Here is a 15,484-nt window from a genome sequence, read left to right on the forward strand (position 1 = left end):
CCAGGCCTGCAGGGGAGGGCAGTTGTGGGCGATCAGGCCAGCAGGGAGGGCAGTTGGTGGAGACCAGGCCTGCAGGGGAGGGCAGTTTGGGTGGACCAGGCCAGCAGAGGAGGGCAGTTGGGGGTGACCAGGCCTGCCGGAAAGGGCAGTTGGGGGGACCAGGCCTGCAGGGGAGGGCAGTTGGCAGCCAGCAGTCCTGGATTGTGGGATCAGGCCTAAATGGGTGGTTGGACATCCCTCAAGGTGTCCCAGATTGGAGAGGGTGCAGGCAGGGCTGGGGGACACCCCTCACCCCATGCACGAATTTCGTGCACCGGGCCTCTAGTATAACATAACATCGTATACTAAGACCTTAAAATAGTGTTACCAAGCTAGCAATTAGTACACTCTATTGAGTCAGAGATATGAGAAACTTTAATTGCTCTCATAATTCACAAAAATAAGCTTACTTATTTAACCATTAGACAAATCCCAACATATTTCTTCTTTCCAACTAAAAATCACAGAATATTTAGCATTTTGATGCAAACTGTAAATCTAAGAAGAAGAAGAAGGCATAGAATTTTTACTTTCCAGAATACTAGTCCCCAGAGCTACTGGTTTGAATAATCTTAAAGCTCTTATATTTAAATTTCCTTATTTATTTGTATGTGTTTTGTCAAAGTATACATCAGAAATTGTTTAATTACTCTACTTACTGGCACATCATTAATTTGTTGACAAAGAATTTTACTAGCAAGTTTCCCTTCTCATTATGTATAGACTGCAAATATGGAATTAAATGGAGAACCAAGTGGCATGTCTTAGCCCAGTGGAAATGTAGTCAAGTGCAATGAGGTGTGGCAGCAGGAGGTACTAGGAAATAATACAGAACAGTATGGATGAGGCAAAGTAATGATAGTGAAACTAGAATTTGGGTGTTCTGATGCTAGGCCTCATTCATGGTCTGAATTCACATCATATTTAATTCTCTTTGATTACAGTCAATCACTTGCCACTTTGGTGGTATGCCCTTGAGGGTAATCATTGTGGACTAATTAATCACCACAGCAATTTGGCATTTTGAGAATATGCTTTGTGATAGAGATTAGTAAAGTGTTAAAAATTATTTGGAATTGGTTCATTTCTTCTTGCTTGGGGGAAAAGACAACAACTATAATAGTTTTGTGTTTGGTTTTTTTAAAGGTTGCCTTGTACATTGTATTGGTGTTTGCTATGCTACCTGCCAGACACACTGTAAAGCACTCAATGTGTGTTCTCCTTTTCTGTCCTCACACTACCTAGCAAGATAGATTCTTTAGGGTCCCCATATTATGATGATGTGACCGAGGCTCCACAGCTCCAGGTTAGGACTGTTTTAAGTATTCTTCACTTTCACACTACAGCAGTGGTTCTCAACCCAGGTGATTGTCTTCACTGAGACATTTAGCAATGTCTAGAGGTTTGTGTTTTTTTTGTTGTTGTTGTCACAAGTTGGTGGGTGAGGTTTGTGTTGGTGCTACTGGCATCTAGTGAGTAGAGGCTAGGTATGCTACTATCTTAAAATACACAAGACAGCCCCCACAACAAAAAATTAGATAGCCCAAATAACATGAGAAACTCTGCTCTATCAACACCAAATGCAAACAAATGTATCAGGGCTCTGATCTTTTGCCAGAATTCATTTAGACCAGTCTTTTTTTATTGTTTTTTTTTTTCTTTTTTTCATAAAAATATCAACTTGTCTACAAAAGATAGTGAGTCTCCTTAGCAAAGTCTTTGCTTTCTTTTGGACTATTCAAAGCCAAAGTGTAGCTCAAAATAGTAATGAGAACAAAGATGACAAATACCAAAAAAAATGCTCTACAATATAACCCTACTGTATTACAAATATTGTGTTTCATCTTTTTCTTTGTAACAGGAATATACAATTGATATATTTTTTGCCCAAACATGGTATGACAGACGTTTGAAATTTAACAGCACCATTAAAGTCCTCCGATTGAATAGCAACATGGTGGGGAAAATCTGGATTCCAGACACTTTCTTCAGAAATTCAAAAAAGGCTGATGCACATTGGATAACCACCCCCAACAGGATGCTGAGAATTTGGAATGATGGTCGAGTGCTCTACACCTTAAGGTATTCTTTTAAAAAGGAGTAATTGCTGAGAATAAAACAAAGATCAACCATACTCTCCTTGAGACCAAACACACACACACACACACACACACACACACACACACACACACACATCAAGCCAACATCAGAGTTGCCATGTTTGAACAAAATAGTATTTGGCAGTACAAAATTAGTTTTCTTTCTGTTGTCAGTAAGCTTTTTCAAAGGACTAGGAATGGGTGAAACTTATTTTCTCTGACTGATGTGAGAACTCTTTTTTTCCTCACAAGCACATGCAATTTTCCTTGCCTTTGTAAGATCACCTGATTTTTGCATCAATCTTGGCTTTTGTGTGTGTGTCCTGCTACTTTAAAATATGGAAACTAAAACATAGTCATCCTTGGAACTACCAGTTGTTATGCTTGGAAATGTCTCCGTTTCCAAGGAAACTGTTGCAAAAGAAGATTTGTGTTTTTTTTTATGCAGAAGTCTCCTGTATGTCTTTCTCTTTTTAGCTACACAATGGCAAGTACCTAGAATGAATTCCATCTCCCAGCACCAACTCCCCACTACACTGGTAGGCTGTTTGAATTAATTTACTGGCTATTTTGAAAGACATCTTTAGGGAAAACTTGGAGCTTTTTTTATTTTCTGAAGTTAAACATTAAGTAAAATTTTGGAGTTTTTCTATGCCATTATCTTAGCATATTATACTTAGATGTATTTAAAATAATTCTATTCAGATTTTTTTCATTGGTGAGCATATATTACAAAACAATATAATAGAGAAGTACATAGGCTTAAAAATTAGACAAACCTGGCTTCAGTTCCTAGCTCTATAGCATACTATCTATATGTACTAGGGCAACTCTTCAGAATTTCTATGTACAGGACTTGGGGGCAGCAATCTGTAGCATGTGTCTTAGTGCTAGATAGAAGATATATCTCAAAGCCTTATTTGTACAGAAAGTTTGATGCTTTTAGTTGGTTACATTTTTATTTAGAGGATTTAGGTAGGAAATAATGGGATTATTGGGAAAGAAGGCATAACCACCCTATAACACACTACCCATCCAACTGAGCTAACTCTTACATTTAATTTCTTTGATTTCTATAAAATAGAGCCGATGATTCTGATCTTATGGAGTTGTTAGGAGGACTAAATGGGGTGATAAGGAAAGTGCTTAGACTCTGATATATAGTAAGCACAGCAGATACTAAATTTATTCATAAATATTTTTAGTAAAAGATATAAATATGATTCTTCTAGGTCTTAGTATCCTAGAACTTTTAGCTTCCAAATGATTCATGTTAAATGCCCTTGTGACATATACATAATGCCTTACATAATAGTCAACATACAAAATAAAATACTTTAAAATGGCTTCAAACCTTTTATATCAGTTATATCAGTTTAACAGAGTTGATCACTAGGAAAAAATGGCTACAAGTATAGAAGAAAGTCATCATATATATTTTGAATTCATCATGAGTTTTATTAAATTAGAGGTACAACAATGACTGTAATTAGAATCTAGTGAAAATCAAAGTTTGATAAATAAGGGCTTGGTCTAGCTTTTGAAGTATTAAGTGACACTATCTCAACTTCCTTTATATTCTCATAACAGTAGAGTCATTTTTCTCACTTCCCTTGATTTGCAAAATCAATATACAATTTTTAATTATGGAAACCATCACTCATAAAATTCAAAGTTTGAATGAGTTGCCAATCTATGCTGAGATAATTTTATTCTTGTTCTTATATATAATGCGTTATGAATGTGTGTGTACATAGGTATATGTGTATGTATTTATCTTTGTTTCTGCAAATGATCTATATTGTTTTCAATTTTAACAATTCTACTTTAATTTTGGAGACATTGTACTAAATATATCAAATTTAACTAAAGTTTTACATATGACTAAAACTAATCTTTTCTTTGAAAGAGCATATAATTATTGAGTGACAATTATTAAAACCTCTAGCTTTGGAGATACATCATAATCTTGGGTCTAGATCTCAACTGTGCCACTAGCTTTGTGACTTCAGGCACGTTCAAAGAAAATAAAGCTATAATAATGCTTATTAAATGATAGAACAATTCACCTTTACCCCATGCCATATAAACAATTAATGGCTCAGTGATTATTAGTTATATTTCAAGATCAGTAATTGCTCTATTATACTATAGAAAAATAAAATCTCACAAATTAAAAAGCATGCTAAACTGCAAAATCTTTTAAATCAACAAATGATCATAAAATAACATTTTTATTACTTTAAGGTTGATATCATTTTAAGAAATATAGCTAACAAATGTGAAATTTAAAATATCAATCCATCACTAGTACAATTTTAGAATATGTTCATACTTTCTCCTAAAGTGATCAAAACATCTGAACACCTTTAAATTTTCTCCCTCCTAGAGTTCCAGCCCATTGAGATCTACTATATGTTTAATAAGTATTCCCAGATGTAAACTATTTGAAACTCATTGGCAGACATATTTCTTGTATGTCTGTGTATATTTATTCAACATTGCCTTTTTACCATTAGACATTTTTCTACTTTATAAAACCCTAGTTAATGGCATCATGGTGTCCCATTGTAAAATGCGTAATACCATACTGTGAAACAGGTATTTTAAAACTCACATGTAGTAATTTAATGCTAACAGCTAACAAGCACTTACAAACAGAAGGTTCTGCTTTAATTAGCAGATAAGATCTGAGAATTATCAGCATTCATTTATATGCAAACAGTAAATGAACTTAAGTTCTTAAAACATTTTGTTCTGTTAAATTAAATATAGTCACTGAACAATTTCATGTGTGCAATTAATTTGCCAAAAAAAATAAATACTGTGATCCTAGGGTTTGAAAAAAAATGGAGTTGAGGTCAATGAGAACCTACTGTTCAGTTTGTGAAAATGAAGGGATCACATTAAGTCTTAAATGCTATTCAACTGGACTCGGTGGATTTCTTCATTGAGAATCATCTTGTGTTATCCATAAGAATGTGAGATATACTCCCCAGGAATAAAGATGAAGAATGGTTATTAGAAATTGTGCTAAAGTACATTTTTAAAACTATGTCTAAAATATTTTTAGTTATCTTTCATGTATTTCTGTTTAGGTTGACGATTGATGCTGAGTGCCAATTACAGTTGCACAATTTTCCAATGGATGAACACTCCTGCCCCTTGGAGTTCTCCAGTTGTAAGTAACACTCATTCTGTAGTCTGTATCTCCTCTCACCAATAGTCTAATTGCATTGTCAATTAATTGGGAGATTTACAGAAAATACAAAATTGCGTCAAGCAATGTTGTTTTCTCTGAAGATTTTGACAGTTTCTTTCATCATAATACCAGCTTGGTCCTATTAGAGTGATTCTTGCAGAAAAGGGTCTAATTTATCAGGAGTTACAAATAAGTTTCATTGATGTATAAACTTTTAATAAGTTGGCAGTGGTTAATAGGATTTCTTAGTTGAGAAGAATTGTAAAACCAGGCCTATGCTGAATAGAAAGGGGTAATGGTGGATTATGCATCTCCCTCCCTCCATGGGCCCAGGAGAAGAGTAGCAGCACAGTTGTTACTTATTTTCTCCCTTACCTGTCAGGATGCAGAGATCCAACAGTGTGGTTTGCACATTCCAATTCTGTATACCTGTTAAAGACAACAAAATTAATAATTACCTCCCCCTCCTGGAGTTCTAGTAATACCTAGAACTAGATATTCACCAGTGAGTAAAAGACTGATTATGGTCATTCCATAGGTCCAGTTCAAATTCCAACTCTATCACCATAGACTTGAGCAAATTACTAAATCTCTCAGTCAGTGAGTCCACATTCCCAGGTACCCAACAGAGATTATAAGACCTGCCCAGCACAATACTCTTTTGTTTGTAAAATGCTTGGTATGCTATCTCAATGCACAAGATTCAATAAAAAGCTCTATTATTTTTCTTAATTATTATTACCATAATCAGATAATAGACTATAGTAAAAATATCCATGATGATTCTAGCACAAATTACATTAAGCTTTAGTAACCTTCACATATTTCCTGCCTGAATTAAAAACAAATATTTGTCTCACCACTTGTTCAGCAAATGTGTTAGGTTGCTCACTTCCTCCTTTTTATTGATCTGCCAACTGTACATATAAAGCAATGAAAACTGATTATGAATTTTAATTTTTTTATTTTCATAAATATAATTTCCCAGCCAGGGATTGAAGGAGACTCCTAAGAGCCAATTAAATAATAATAACCATCATTTTAAAAAATCAGTGATGAGAGAACCCATCATTAGTTTATCATTACATCAATTCCAGATGGAAGTAAAGGAAAAATATCACTGTATCTTATATAATAAAAGCCTAATATGCTAAGTGTCCAGTCGTTCAGTTGTCCGTTCAACCAATCAAAGCGTAATATGCTAATGAAATGCTAAGGCCGCTCAACCACTCGCTATGACGTGCACTGACCACCAGGGGGCAGACAGTCGACCAGTCGCTATAACGTGCACTGACCACCAGGAGGCAGATGCTCCGACCGGTAGGTTAGCTTGCTGCTGGGGTCCAGCAGATGGGGACTGAGCAAGATGGGCTGGACATGCACTGGAGCACTCCCGTGGTCCCTCCCTAGTTGGCCAACCTCCCACATCACTCCCCGGCCCCAATCGTGCACCTGTGGGGTCCATCGGCCTGGCCTGCATCCTCTCACAATCTGGGACCCCTCAGTGGATGTCAGAGAGCCGGTTTTGGCCCAATCCCGCAGGCCAGGCCGAGGGTGCACGAATTCATGCACCAGGCCTCTAGTATCATATAAACAGGGTTGTGCAAAAATATACTTATAGTTGTTCATATAAAAATACAATAATTAATAAATAAGAATATAAGAATAACCTCTGCCTTTTGATACTCACAACTGTAAACCCACTTTTGTCCCACCCTGTATTTAGAAAAGGTTTCATTATAAAACTTATTTCATATGTTTTACTTCATCCAAGAATGGAATATTTTTAAGTGAAAGCTTCCCCAAGCTTTAGGAGATTAGATTTATTTTCCTTTGATCTTTCAACTGGGATTACTCCTGAATCAGCTAAAGCTTAAGAACTGGTGATTTCTGTGCCATTACATCACCAATTGTCAACCGTCTTCTGAACCCAAACACAACTTAATATTACTTATTGCTGTCAAAAATTAAATCATAATTACATTCTCCACAGGAAGTTCCCTAATATCCTCATTATTTTCCTCAGTTTCCAGCACATCCTGCCTCCCACCCCTGCTCCATCAGGGGATACTGCTTTCTCTTTTCCTTCTTCTTAATTAATAAATACACAACAGTCACAGAGTTGGACCAAAAGAAAAGAAAATGAAGACACAAAGAATTTTATGCTAAGTAGTGAATCAGCCTCCATAATCAAGACTCATCTTTCCAAAGCATTATTAGTAGACAAATAGTTGAGATGCTTTCTAATTTTTTAAATCTCTCTCTATGTAACTAATTTTTACTTGAAAGAGTTTACTGTATCATTTACTTAATAGTAATGTTTATCCATTAAATATACATTGATAATCAATTTCATGAAATAAGTATTATCAAAACCACCATAAGGAAGCAAATGATTTGGGGGAAAAATTAAGAAACTTGTCTAGGGTATTGGGCAAGGAAATGGTACTGATAGTCATTGCATTATCATTATAGATTTCTGTATATATTAAAATGAAATCCCCCCAAAAATGAGAGAGAGAATAATTAATGTAAATGTTGAGGTTATTTTTCCCCACCACCTTCTACTAAGGGTGCATGCTCTGGAGAGGAACTTAAGGCTGCTCTTCTCTCAATATTTTCTGTTTCTGCATGACTCTCAAAATTTTGCCCTGGTTGAGTCCCCTTCATGCTGAAACAATATCTTACATATGTACTATCTATTTGTACTGATCACTTATTACATCTTACCCCAATGTAGACTGCACTTATAGTATATATTAAACCATGTATAGTATATCTGCTATGCAATTTAAGTGACTTTCAGGGAAGATTTTAACCTCATAATTTTTAAATCTAACTTCCCATTAGGATAGAATGTCATTGTATTTATTTTCTCTACGGTGAGGCTCTTTAGTCCAGGGTTCTCATTAAGTCATAATTTTATCTCTCTCAGCACATTCCTTGGTGTCTTGTTCCTGGAAGGTGGTTGCTACATATGTTCATTTATAATCATTTTAAACATGTGCTTTCCCACCTCTTGGCAGATGGCTATCCACGGGAAGAAATTGTCTATCAATGGAAGCGTAACTCTGTTGAAGTGGGTGACACAAGATCTTGGAGGCTTTATCAATTTTCATTTGTTGGACTGAGAAATACCACAGATGTAGTGAAGACAACTTCTGGTAAGATGCATTTACACAGAATTCTAAATGACCCTTTAAGAGCTAAAATTCTGGTGTATATGATCCAGTAGGCTTTTCAGTAGCTGTCTACAGGTGATATTCAGAAAATTAAAGTCTTTTAATTTACTAGAGAAAATTATAATTGGTATTCTTGTATAATAGAATATATACATATAAATGGATTATTTCAATCCAAAGCAAATTGAATTCAAATTGGATTAGTAAATTATTTGCTTACTTTATTTAAGCAAGAATAAGCAGCGATTATTTAAAAAGAAAATATTTATTAGGTATAGATATAATGCTTCTTTTAAGAAATGTTTCATAACATATTGAAATAGAAGCATTTAAAGTAATTGCACAGAAAAAATCAATTGTGCAAAAATGTAGAAAAGTGACCATGGAGAATATGCACTAATTCTCCATTCAATAAGTTAATCTTTTGAACCGACTCCATCACTGGTGCATCAAATAGGTCTGTGTTCAAACCCCAACTCCATCATTTACCAGCTGTTGATATTGAGAAAATTATTGAAATTCTCAGGGCATCAGTTTTCCCAGATAACCAATGTGAACAAAAAGAGCTGTACCACAGGCTTACTATGTGTAAGAGGAAAATAGTAAAATTCTTCCAATTTCATATATAAACCTTGTGTTCCCAGATTACCATTTATTAAGACATGTCTTTCCATAAGTTGAGCTGTTTTCTGTTGACTTACTCACATATACCTGATTTCCCCCCCAACACCCACCCTGGAATTTGTAAGACACAGTGACACAGTTTTGTGCCGACTTATGGGGACTAAGGCCTTGGTCTTTTGTACAGAAGCAAATTTAAGGCCTATACAAAAATGGAAATTTAAGATTCTACCTTCATAAAAACCAACCTCAAATTCAAAGAGCTATCTGGCCCTCACATTGTTATTGGCATTTTCAGATTTTTCCTAAATACTCTTTTATTTTGAAAAAGAACCTGAATGAGGGTTAAAGAAATGCTCAAATATGTATTTTTAAAAGGGGCCTTCTACTCCATTATTCACTAAAAACCCTGACCATCAAGTACTAGAACAGTGTTTCATTTGGTGCCAAAAAAAGATTCAGGATTGCCTTAGAAGTAAAATCTTCCATCTGTAGAAGGAAGAACATGTGTAAAAATAATCTCCAAGTCTGCACACTTCCAGAATGTGAAATTGAACATCAAGTTCTGTTGTATATTCATATCTATAATTATTTCAGCACCCTAAAACAGAACCCACAAAGTCATGACTAGCCAATCTTTTGTTCAGTCATTTGAGCTCAGGGTTGCATTAAAGCCAGAAGGTGATGAAGAAGGGGTTGGCTTATATCACAGGGCCTAACATCATCCCCTTCCCACTGTCTCATATTGAGGACGATCTAGAGTATTTACTGTCTCTTAAGAGATGCTGCCAGAAGAAAGTGATCTACTTACTGAAAGCAGAGCAAGAAACAGCATCCAGGTGTCACAAAGCTATTCATCTTCCTAGGGAAATCAAAGCAAAACTGCATTCAGATCAGATTTGATACTGAGTAGCATCATCTAATTGATCACTTCTACTCAATGCAAATTTTAATATGGTAGTTAGCCTTTGCATTGGTCTTCTTGTCCATTCCCTGCTCTTGCTAGTTTGTATTTTGTGGGCAGTCCTATTACAGCTGCCTCTGTGAAGAGGGCTGAACTGAAACTGAACACCAACGTTGAGAGGCAGCCCGATTCTTGTGATGGTTGATTTTGTAATGACTGGAATTTTCCACCTGCTCTTTTGTTTGATGCCTGATGTCATTCCTGTCTTCAAGCATAGCTCCATAATTAGTTAACATCTACAAAGTTATGTTAACAACTTTCTTGGAATATCAGATTTCTAGTTCTAGTCCTTTTTCATCTTAGCCATTATTGCAATATGGTTTTCAAGTAGACTTATATGAGATGTTTTCCTATAAGCGCCTCTGTGGAAATATTGCTTAAACTGGTACTTAGCTTACTGTAGGGGATTTCTAACCTTCAGTCATTCAAGCCTACCTTTCATGACTTTGTTAAGCCAAGTGACTCTACTGCTGGTTCCTTAGTATTTTTTTTTCTTTAAATGGATTCATTGTTTTTAGTTATAAGATTTTTAAAGAAAAGTTCATATTAGGGCCATAATTATAAACTAGAAGCATTTTATATAAATATAAATTTGTATCAAAATTTCATAAAAAACAAATGTTTTTATATTATTTAAAATGTTCTTAAATGTTAAGTGCATATATATTTGTGTTCCCCAGACTCTGAATATGTTGAAAAAGAAACAGAAAGAGAGGGTATTAGAAAAAAAACAGGAAAATGCAGCTACTATGAAAGTAAAAACATACTTGATGTAAACAGGACAGAGAGAGCATTTCATAGAAAATAACTTTCTCACCATGGAGACAACCCATGCACCCACCACCCGGATCGTCTCCTACCACCAGCTGATCTGTATCACACTTGATTAAAACATCGCCTTGGTGACAGTTTGATAAAACTTGAAGAATACCTTTAATCCACAGTCAATACATCAAAACAGATTATGGGTCCATAATTTCTTCTCCAAATCATCATGTCTTCCTGGTTAGTCTATATCTGGAAATAGTGAGCCAGGCACGAACACTAAGAGAGTCATGTCTCTGCCTCCCACACCTAATGAATCATGAAGGCACTTATGAAATATCTTGTGTAACTGTCCTCGTTTTAGTTGCCATCGCCACTGTCTTAGTTCACGATGTCGTCTGTTATCATCTGGACTGCGTTGGTAGCCTATTAAGTCCGTCCCTGTTTTCAGTCTCTTCTACAATCTATTGTTTACTCATTAACCATAAAAGCTAGCACGTTCTGAGTACTAACGACATGCATCATAGCAAGCATTTTACATAAATGACTTACTTTAATTCTCATAATCATAGTCATAGTTACTATCATTAACACTGAGAGTAACACTGTGGGTGAGGAAACTGAGACGTCTAGGGGTTCATTGACGAGCAGGGATCATTATGAAAGATGGGATATAAATTCAAGAGGCTTATTGGCAGACTCAGGCTCTTAATCCCTACACTATGTTACCCCCACCATGGCCCAGGTCGTCTGAAGCACAACTTGCATCTTGTCTCAAGAATTCAGTACATTCCATGAAGCACAAGCTATTGTTCATAATATGTGAGCACCTGATCTCAAGAACTTCCCAGGTTTGTTTTCTATAATTTGCCAGCATGTGATAAAACTAATCTGTTATGTTTTCTTGAATATAACTAGCCAATCTCACTGAATCTCAGCCTCCTTTCTCTTTCAAATGGTTTCTCCACTCATCCCCTTCTTCTTTGTGACTTTAAGGTTTAAATAAGCAGCACATCCTCAATGAGGCCTTCACTGACCCTATCACCAAAACAAAGTAAAGCAATTTTTAAGAATGTGCACCCTTGAAGTCAGGCAGCTCACATTTGAATAATGGTTTGTATACATGATTTAATATAATTTAGTTCAATAATATTGCTGGGTTGCTCTGAGGATTAAGTAAGGTATTCCATTAAAATGCTGAAAACTCTGTCTAGCACATACAACTGACTCAGTATATGAAAAGCATTATCATCATCATCATTATCCCATTAATTCCCCTCACAGCATTTTCACCCACTGTATGAAATCACAATTTCTGCTTAATGTTGCTGGGCATTCATTTTTCTCCTTTTCTTCCTCCTCACTCCAACAAATTGCAAACTTCAATACAGAAGCCTTTCAATAATTACCTTGGTATTATGATGCTTTTAGCATGGTAGCTTGCCTAGAGTTGTTAATTAGTAGGTAAATAGAACTGATTGTTTATGATAACTATATGGATAAAACTGTACATTTTCCCTCAATTTAATAAACAAGGCAGGATCCTAGTGTGTATTCTTCTATCACTCAATGATTATTCTAAAGTAGAAGACTGTTCTTTTTGGTCATTCTCCCATTTCCAGTTCACTAAATTATCTAACCCAATTTTTAGTATCAAGCAGAACTTTGTTCCTTCATGTTTTCAATGTGAAATGTGGGCTAGAAAAGAGGGAAAATTAGTTTCATAGGAGAATCTATCTATGTTCTTGGGATCCAAATGCCATCACATTGATTTAAAAATAATATATCCCAGTCTTCCCATATTAAATAATATATCCCAGTCTCTCATCTTACCTAATAATAGACAAATGTGTAAATTGACCGTACCTCCGCTACCCCACCAGCCAATCAGGAGTGATATGCAAATTAAACCAACAAAGATGGTGGTTAATTTGCATACAGAGGCGCTGAGTGACTGGGGGCGGGCGAGATGCTTGCATCATTGCCATGGCGACGACACAGGCATTCTGCCCCACCCCTGGTCTTTCAGGGTCACTGGGCAGTGTGGGAAGGTGGGGTCAGAGCAGAAAGAGGCCTCCAGGACTGGGCTGGAGTGGAAAGGTGGTGCTGGCAGCCAGGAAAAGGAAGGTCCATTCTAGCACGAATCTTCGTGCATCGGGCTTCTAGTATTAAATAATATATCCCAGTCTTCCCATATAAAAATGCCATTAAAACTTCCATTTTGTGGCCCTGGTCAGGTAGTTCAGTTGGTTAGAGAATCATCCTCATAAGCCAAGGTTGTGGGTTCAGTCTCCAGTCAGGGAACATACAAGAATCAACCAATGAATTCATAAATAAGTAGAATGACAAATCTCTCTCTCTCTCTCTCTCCCATCCTTCCTCTCTCTCTAAAAGTCAATGAATAAAATTTAAAACTCCCATACTGTCTTTAGCAATGCAACCATCAGTATTTCATGAAATATCTTCATAATTTTTTTTGACAAACCCATGTACATTAACTATTATTTACTTCCTTTTTGTCTTTAACATCTTTTTTACTTAGATTCCATGTCCTAGTTATATTTTCCTGGTTTCCAATGCAAGAAATGCATAAATGTTAAAAAGTTCACATACCACTAAATTAATCTTACTTTCCAACAGTAACATGTAGACCACAATTTTAGAAAAGTCAGCTCCATGGATAAGTCCCTGTTCACTCCTTGATTCCTAACCTTTCCTACTATATTCCCACCTTCCTTCGCTTTTCTGTGTAAGTTGTACTCCAGGTCTTTGTGCCCAGTTTGCCTTATTTAATACCAAGCTCAAGTCCAAACTTCTCTGTATACTGGTCAAATAATTCAAATAACTCTCCAAATAGGAAAAAATTAAAAAGCTCCCATCTTCCAGGCTGTATTTATTTTTAAGAATTAAGAGGCTTATAGCCTCTTTTTTAAAATGTTTATTGGTTGTTGTTGTTTTTTTTAGAGAGAGAGGAAGAAAGATAGAAACATCAATAATGAGAGAGACTCACTGATTGGTTGCCTCCTGTACACCGCACACTAAGGATTGAGCCCGCAACATGAGATATGCCTGACCAGGAATTGAACGGTGACCTCCAGTTCATAGGTCAACACTCAACCATTGAGCCATGCCAGCCAGGCCAGGCTGTATTTTAATTAAGATGATTTTTACTCATTATTGAAGTGAACTAGTTGGAAGCAAGAAAAATGAAATTTTTTAAAAAGATACACGTTAATGGTAATTTTTTTCACTGAAGATGTTGAAAGAAAATAAATTAGGAACCTAAATGATAGAGAGAAGTAAATAACTACAGTGTCAATCCTAGAGTCTCCAGCACTTCTGAGTCACAGTAAGTTGTGAGACCATTTTAGTCAATAGTAAACTTTTCAAACTACTTGAAGCAGCATACTATCTTAAAATAAATCAGTGGAAGACTGCATAATAATAGAGTTTTATTTTCTTTAATTTAGAAAAACGAGTATGGTTTCAGGAGAGGAAAATGTATAAATTATATAAAGAGAGTTGGGCCTCTAACAGCCATGGGAAGAAGCTTAGGATGAAAGCTTATTTTCTTAAAATATATTTTTATTTATTTCAGAGAGGAAGGGAGAGGGAGATAAAAATAGAAACATCAATGTTGAGAGAGAATCATTGATTGGCTGCTCCTTTATGCCCCCCACTGGGGAGGGAGCCTGCAACCCAGGAATCAAGCTATGACCTCCTGGTTCATAGGTCAATGCTCAATCACTGAGCCATGCCAGCTGGGTGAAATTTTCTTATTTTTAAAATAAATGCATTTGACTAGATGCTCCTTTAAAGTCTTTGTCCTTAGAGCTATCCATAACCTCTGATGCAACCAAGGTCACACAATACATGTATAATGTAGGAGCGACTTTCTTTATAAATTAATGTTCTCCTGAAATGTTTTTCTTCATTAACTTTTCAACATGTTTTTAAAGCAAGTCTAATGCAAAACTCCATTAAGTTTTTAATTTAGGGGGAATGGCACCCTTTTCTCTCTCCCTCTCTCTCTCTCTCTCCATATATATGGCCAAACATTTTTGTTATTTTCTTTCAGTTGCAATATTCATATATGACATTTAAGAATCTCACAATAAAATTTTTAAGTGCCAAGGTTGCTCTGACATTACCCACTGGGGAGATAGGACTTGGAAGATAGAGAGAGGTTGCATAGAGAAGTCCTATTAAAATCGGGAAAATGTTTGGTGCAGAGGTGACCCATTTCATTTCTGCTTACATTCCATTGGCAAGAACTAGCTGCATGTTCCCATGAGATAAAATGGGGCTAGAACGTGTAACTCATTTGTGTGCTAGGAAGGGACAATGGGTTTTATAACTTCCTAACATCTGTGAAACATGCATGATATCATTTTTATTTCTCTCAACAAATTTCTGAGAAAGATACTATTTTTCCATTTGACAGATGAAGCAATTTAAGTTGAGAGGGGCTAAGTAATTTGTTCAAGGATATTCAATAAAGCAGAGTTATTTATCCAGATCCCAAATTAGGTAAAAAGATTAATTAATTAAAAGTTATGTCTAAGCTTTATAAGAGCTAATTTTACAGAGGCAAATGAAATGAAATAACAGC

The 15,484-nt window shown here is 35.8% G+C and overlaps 1 protein-coding gene across 6 annotated transcripts in view; it reads left to right on the forward strand.

The window, feature by feature from the left end:
- The window catches only part of GABRG2 (gamma-aminobutyric acid type A receptor subunit gamma2), a gene marked incomplete at both ends in the record, with an annotated part of 86,237 nt that overhangs the window by 33,101 nt on the left and 37,652 nt on the right, over positions 1–15,484 (forward strand). For all 6 annotated transcript variants that reach the window (XM_079773105.1, XM_079773108.1, XM_079773106.1 and 3 more), the window contains 3 exons: positions 1,901–2,121; positions 5,237–5,319; positions 8,367–8,504. In XM_079773105.1, the coding sequence (XP_079629231.1) occupies positions 1,901–2,121; positions 5,237–5,319; positions 8,367–8,504 (442 nt within the window). The remainder of the gene's footprint in view (positions 1–1,900; positions 2,122–5,236; positions 5,320–8,366; positions 8,505–15,484) is intronic.

Source organism: Cnephaeus nilssonii (genome assembly GCF_951640355.1).
Source record: "Cnephaeus nilssonii genome assembly, chromosome: 5".
Lineage (NCBI taxonomy): Eukaryota > Metazoa > Chordata > Mammalia > Chiroptera > Vespertilionidae > Cnephaeus > Cnephaeus nilssonii.